The 6,823-nt window shown below is 52.6% G+C and overlaps 2 protein-coding genes across 2 annotated transcripts; one reads left to right on the plus strand and one right to left on the minus strand.

The window, feature by feature from the left end:
- Positions 1 to 202: 202 nt before the first annotated feature.
- On the minus strand, positions 203 to 736 carry LOC308565276 (uncharacterized protein; the record flags this gene model as incomplete). Its single annotated transcript, XM_081154244.1, has 1 exon — positions 203 to 736. One exon carries the CDS (start codon positions 734 to 736, stop codon positions 203 to 205), a length of 534 nt encoding a protein of 177 aa, XP_081010370.1.
- A 1,604-nt stretch (positions 737 to 2,340) lies between these two features.
- Positions 2,341 to 2,997, plus strand: LOC308564966 (uncharacterized protein; the record flags this gene model as incomplete). The annotated part of the gene is made up of 1 exon (XM_081153685.1): positions 2,341 to 2,997. One exon carries the CDS (start codon positions 2,341 to 2,343, stop codon positions 2,995 to 2,997), a length of 657 nt encoding a protein of 218 aa, XP_081009811.1.
- Positions 2,998 to 6,823: the final 3,826 nt, after the last annotated feature.

Raw genomic sequence — 6,823 nt, forward strand, 5'->3', positions numbered from 1 at the left:
GAGTGATGAGCCCCCGGAGTCCCCAGCAGGGAGAAGGTGGTCCCAAGGTGCCTCCCTCACGCTGATGTTACAGAAGCTCCTCCGTGGAGCAGATGAGTCAGCAGCTGAAGTCATGGAGGGACGAGGTCAAGGAGCCCAGACACAGGGCTGGGAGCCTGGGCCCTGCCCCTGCACAGGCCACCTGAGGGGGAAGGTCAGAGCCTCAGATCTTGCACTGGCAGCAAACGGGGACACAGCAGCTGGACTGGGAGCAGCAGGGTTTGCAGCAGCTGGATTGGCAGCAGCTGGACTCACAGCAGCAGGGTTTGCAGCAGCAGACGGGCACACAGCAGCTGGAGCCACAGCCCCCCTTGCAGCCCCCACAGGAGCCACAGCCCCCACAGGAGCCACAGCCCCCCTTGCAGCCCCCACAGGAGCTGGAGCAGGAACAGGCTGGCACACAGCAGCACACGGGCACACAGCAGCTGGAGCCACAGCCCCCACAGGAGCCACAGCCTCCCTTGCAGCCCCCACAGGAGCCACAGCCCCCCTTGCAGCCCCCACAGGAGCCACAGCCCCCCTTGCAGCCCCCACAGGAGCCACAGCCCCCCTTGCAGCCCCCACAGGAGCCACAGCCCCCTTTGCTGCAGCTGGAGCAGGAACAGGCCGGCACACAGCAGCACACGGGCACACAGCAGCTGGAGCCACAGCCCCCACAGCTGGAGCCACAGCCCCCGGAGCAGCCACAGCAGCTCATGGTTCTGGTGGGTGAGGGTGGAGCAGGTCAGAGGAGCAGGTAGAGAGGGGAGGTGGTCAGATGTGGAGCCTCCTGGGCCGGGGGCCTTTATATACCCGCCAGGACCTCTGGAGTCCCTGTCCCTCAGGCGATGCCAGTCACCACACTTCCTGAACAGGTTGTTTGTTTGCCGGGTGTCCGGGCTCTCATTGGCCCAGGCCAGCACTTACTTTCTCAGGTTCCTCAATGTGGCCACTTCCCCCTTGAATGGGACCCTGTAATTATCCCCAAACACCTGCCTCTCTGCTTCCCTCAGGTGACCTGTAGAGGATGGGTTTCTACCAGTCCCCCCTCCCCAGCCAAACACCCCCTTGAACTGGCTGAAGCCTCTCGTATATGATTAATAGCACACATGGCTACCACCTCAAAATACAAGATGCTTGTGCTAAAAGAGGAACTCAGAAATACAAGGAAATAAATTCCTGGTCTCCAAACCAGGTCGTTTGTTTTGCACAGGTGTTTACAGGGAAGCTGAGTTTAGGGTGTTTTTAAAATCCATTTTCAGTTTTTCGTAACGGCCGTTTTTTTTATCTGTTTGTTTTTCCCGCCTGGCCAACGCATGTTGACGGTGTGAGATTGAATGTCCGGGAGTAAAGCCTTGACTCCTTTAGAGAGGGGATTCCAGCTCATTCCCGCTGCTGACGGGGCGGCCAGGCCGAGGCTGAGGGAAGCAGAGAGAGGGGACCAGAGCGTCACCTGTCCCCGCGGGCCCCTCCCTGCCTCTCTCCCGCCCTGAGGTCCTGCTCCCTGAGGGAGCACTCATGGGCGACACCTTGTGGCAGCAGAGAGAGCAGCATGTGTGTCCCCTGCTCACAGACATCACACTTTCACCATGTAATATTCGGAACCTACTTAAACTTAGAAAGCATTTGTTGTCCATCCGAAACCCGGGTCTCACTGAGAATCCTGAATTGCATCTGTCCACTCTGCCGCCTGGGTGATGGGCCACACAGACAGGCTCGTAGGGCTCCAAGCATTACCTCTGTGAGGACAGGACCCCGTGGTGTTCCGGGCCGCTGCAAACTCCGGGGGTGAGCACCTGACACCCCCACCTGTCAGGGCTCAGGATCTCCAGTGAAGGCAGCCTGGGTGGGAACCTGCAGACAGGGAGGCTGAAGCCCAAGCCAGCGCTGTGAGAAGCAGCCTGGCCAGGAGCTCCCTGTGGACGGCAGAGACGAGGCTCAGGCTCCCCCAAAGCAAGACAAGGGGCTGCAAAGATGACATCACACAGGGGAGAGCAGGGCCTCAGGTTCAAGTCAGCTCCCAAGAGCAGGTCTCTGAGTGAGTCTCTGTGCTCCTCCGGGGCAAGGGGCCACCCGCTGGACACGTGCTGATGTCGCTGAGAATAACTGCAGAGAGGAGCAGAGGGGCTTTTAGACAACACAGGAGAGTCCTGGGGAAATGGCACAAAAAGGAACCCAAGCAGGAAGTGACTCACCCAGCATCTCCCCTGACCCCTGACCCCGGCGGGTATATAAAGGCCCCTGGCCCAGGAGGCTCCACATCTGACCACCTCCCCTCTCTACCTGCTCCTCTGACCTGCTCCACCCTCAACCACCAGAACCATGAGTTGCTGTGGCTGTTCCGGGGGCTGTGGCTCCAGCTGTGGGGGCTGTGGCTCCAGCTGCTGTGTGCCCGTGTGCTGCTGTGTGCCAGCCTGTTCCTGCTCCAGCTCCTGTGGGGGCTGCAAGGGGGGCTGTGGCTCCTGTGGGGGCTGCAAGGGGGGCTGTGGCTCCTGTGGGGGCTGCAAGGGGGGCTGTGGCTCCTGTGGGGGCTGCAAGGGAGGCTGTGGCTCCTGTGGGGGATGCAAGGGAGGCTGTGGCTCTTGTGGAGGCTGTGGCTCCTGTGGGGGTTGCAAGGGAGGCTGTGGCTCCTGTGGAGGCTGCAAGGGGGGCTGTGGCTCCTGTGGGGGCTGCAAGGGGGGCTGTAGCTCCAGCTGCTGTGTGCCCGTCTGCTGCTGTGTGCCAGCCTGTTCCTGCTCCAGCTGCAGTAAAGGGGGTTGTGGCTCCTGTGGGGGCTGCAAGGGGGGCTGTGGCTCCTGTGGGGGCTGTGGCTCCTGTGGGGGCTGTGGCTCCAGCTGCTGTGTGCCCGTCTGCTGCTGCCAGGCCAGCTGCTGCCAGTCCAGCTGCTGCAAACCCTGCTGCTCCCAGTCCAGCTGCTGCAAACCCTGCTGCTCCCAGTCCAGCTGCTGTGTCCCCGTTTGCTGCCAGTGCAAGATCTGAGGCTCTGACCTCCCCCCTCAGGTGACTCCTGCTAATCTAGGTCTCCCCACCAGGACCTATGTTTCCTTGCTAACTCCTCAGTCACACTCAGAACCCACCTTCCTCCCTCACTCCCCATCCCTTTCCTAAGTAGAAGCCACTGCAATGTCCACGTCTCCTGACAAATCTCTCCCTGAGTCCCACTCGGTCCAATCACCCTGGTCCCCTAACCTCTCTGCCAGTGACGCAGAGCAGGCGCTCCTGGACCTGTTGCCATCCTGGTCCACTCTGCCCACCTCAGCTTGGAGCAGGTGGGACTAAAGAGATGTCCTCAGAGCTGCTGTGCTCACCAAACTCTCTGCTTTACCTTAAATTGTTGTTGTAATTCAATAAAAACGTCACATTGACAAACTAAAGCCAAACCTTGTGGAATTCTCTGTTGCCGGCACCATCGCCCCTGCCCTGGGTCTGTCATTCTTTTCTGGTGATAACTCAGACTTCAGGGGGCTGATGGAGATGTTGGCGGGAGGTGCTGAGGCCCCACCCCCGGGCTGCTCTCTCCTGGGCTCGCCTCTGCTTCTTAGCCATGGACAGACAATAGTGCAGGGAAGGACTGAGGACGGGGCGGGAATGGGGTGGAGCAGACAATGGGAGGAAAAGGGCTCATCTGTAATACTTTCAACAATAAAGATAATTTTTTTAAAAAAGTATCACTATGAAATTGTGATGTATGCTATCTAAAGACCTAAGAAAACGACTCGCCCTCTCAGCTAGTGTGCTAGGCCCAGGACCCTGCAGCTTGGGTCAGGGCCCCTTTCTTGGAAAGTCTGAGCACCAGACTGGCCTGCAGGGAACCCCATGCACCATTGGGGGTATTGTAAATGGGTGTCGCCATTGTGGAAACCAGTATGGAGGTTCCTCAAGAAATTAAAAATAGAACTACCATATGACCTAGCGATTCACTTCTGGATATACACCCAAAGGAGATAAAATTAATATCTTGAAGGGATATCTGCAGCCCCTGTCCACTGCAGCATTATTCACCTTAGCCAAGATGTGGAAACAGCCTACATGTCTGTCAACAGGTAACTGAGTAAAGAAAAGATGTTATGTGCACAAGGGAATATTATACAGCCTTTAAAAAGAAGAAAATTCTGTCCTTTCCTGAAGGACACTACATAAAATAAGCCTGACACAGAAAGGCCAAGCATGCATAATCTCATTTATGTGTGGAATCTAAAAAGGTCGAACTGAAAATAAATAAATAAAAGTTGAACTCACAGTAACCAAGAATTGAATGGTGGTTGCTAAGGGATGGAGGGAGAGAAGAGAAAGTGGAAAGTTTTGGTCATAAGAAGAGTAAGTTCTAGGGTCTAATGTACAGCGAATAGGACTGTACTGAACATGTCAACATGGCTAAGAGAATAAATCTCGTTACCCACAAAGAAGGGTATCTGTGGGAAGTGGTTGATATGTCGATTAACTGGATTGTTGGGATCATTTCTCAATGTGTATAGACAGCAAAACATCAGGCTGTACGACCTAAATAGGTACAATTTTTGTTTATCAGTCAGACCTCAGTAAGCTGAAAAAATATGCAAAACTCAAACCTCATCAGTTGCCTTTGGAGGATCCTGGGAACCAATCCATTATTTAGGGGGAAACCCACACATTTATTCTACTTTTGTATGGAAACTCTATATAAAACTCTATATATTTTGTGATAACCAGGTAATGAGAGGAAGTATTCTAGCTCATAAAAAAAGGAGCAATAGTATGATTAGAATTTGCCATTTTCTAAACCCTAATGACATAATGGGTCCTCCAATGTCACCCCAGTAAATTCAATAAAAAGAAAAAAACGAAAAAAAATGGGTCTATGCAATGACAATGAATCATTACACGTCAAGTTTACTGGATGCAACCAAATCAGCGCTTAGAGGAAAATTCATAGCCTTCAATGCATATGTTAGAGTAAAAACAATAGGCTTCAGACCATCAAGCTAAAAACCCATCTAAAGCACTGACAGTTGCCACAGGGAACACTGAATAAGGGCTATTCCCAGACCTGTTCTCCTGGGAACCAGGTAGTACGGCAGGTGGGGGGTGGCTCTTTCACAGGTCCCCTTGAAGCCAGGCATGGCATGTGACCTGCTCCTGCCATGTGAAACACTCCTCCTACCGCCCAGCCTGGGATCACTGGGTTCTGCCAAGGCAGGTCGGGATACCCAGCACAGTCTGCAAGTCCTCGGTGGGAAGGGCCATTACACCTGGAAATATTCACAGGTGAGATGAGCACCTTCAAAACTACCACTCCCTTGGACAGCTTACCTGCTGATGGCACCGGTTACCCCCACCCCCATCATGTCTTTGAGGATCCAGCTCTGACACACTGCTCAGAAATGGGATAAACGTTGGGAGAGTGAGCCCCGCCTCACACACACACAGAGGTGAGCCCACCTCCCCTGACCACACAGACGAGTTCGAGATCCATCACAGAACCAAACGCAAAAACCAAATCACTAACGCTCCTGGAGGAAGCACCCACCATCAATGTTAAAAATGTCAGATTGGACTTTATGGAAATTTAAAATATGCTTTCCTATTAAAAGATGCTATTAAGCCCTGACCAGGTGACTCGGTTGGTTGGAGCATCATCAAGTGCACTAAAGGGTCACAGGTTCAATTCTTCCCAGTCAGGGCACATACCAGGTTGTGGGTCAATCCCCAGTTGGGAGCCTGTACAGGAGACAACGGATCTATGTTTCTCTCTCTCTCTCTCTCCCCCCTTCCCTTCCTCTTTCTAAAATCAACAAACATATCCTCAGGGCAAACCAAATACTACGAGAAAAGTGTACATTAAATTTATATAATTTATATAATTACATATATTAGTATATAATATGTTCTATATAATATATAATTATATACGGAGCAAAGCACTTTATTGAGCCAGAATTTATGAAGAACTCCAGCAAATCAACAACAAAAAGACAAAAACTACAGATACAAATGGGGTGATGGGCACATCTGTTCACATTTAGCAAAACTCCTGGGACTGTGAATTTAAAATATGTGCATTTCTCTGGATATAAATTTTACCTCCATAAAAAAAGGTGAAATTAACTTTCCAGGAAATGAAAAGAATGAGAGGCGATGGCTCATCAAATTGTGTCCCAACCACTCAAACTATGTTCATGGGCATCACAGAAAAGAACTTTGAGTTATATCTGTAGACTTGCGGGGTTTTTACTAAGACGGACTGAGACCCAGAGAGCACCGAGGGGGGACTGTGAGCCCAGGTCCCGGAGGGAACACCTGTGACACATGTTTGGAGGAGAAGCGGACCAGAGGGAGGGGCTGGAATGTGAGGCCGTGGAGGCCAAGGGCTTTGAAACATTGTTTCACAAATGTAACAAGATGCTGGTGCTGGTCGTTCTAGGGGTGGAACCACAAACTGTCTTGTCTTCCTGCCTGATACTTTTATTTACGGAAATAATCACTAGTTGATTTCCAAGTGGGGAACAGACACTCTCTTGTGGGTGACAGAGGTTTACTACCAGTGAGCAGAGAGAGGAGAGCCCCACATGGCACGTGGCCCGGGAGCGGCAGGAGGGAGCCCAGTCCGTCTTTACAAAGCAAAGTGAAAGGAGGAAGAAACCGAATTTAGAAACTGAAGAGAGTGGACTCTGGCTTGAGCTCGTGGGACTGTGGGAGCTAATAATAGCGCTTGTCCACATGGGATGGTGTAAACACAAACAGGAAGTCACCCAGCATCTCCCCTGACCCCTGACCCTGGGGGTATATAAAGGCCCCTGGCCCAGGAGGCTCCACATCTGACCACCTC

Source organism: Miniopterus schreibersii, assembly GCF_964146895.1.
Source record: "Miniopterus schreibersii genome assembly, chromosome: 12".
NCBI classification, from domain to species: Eukaryota; Metazoa; Chordata; class Mammalia; order Chiroptera; family Miniopteridae; genus Miniopterus; species Miniopterus schreibersii.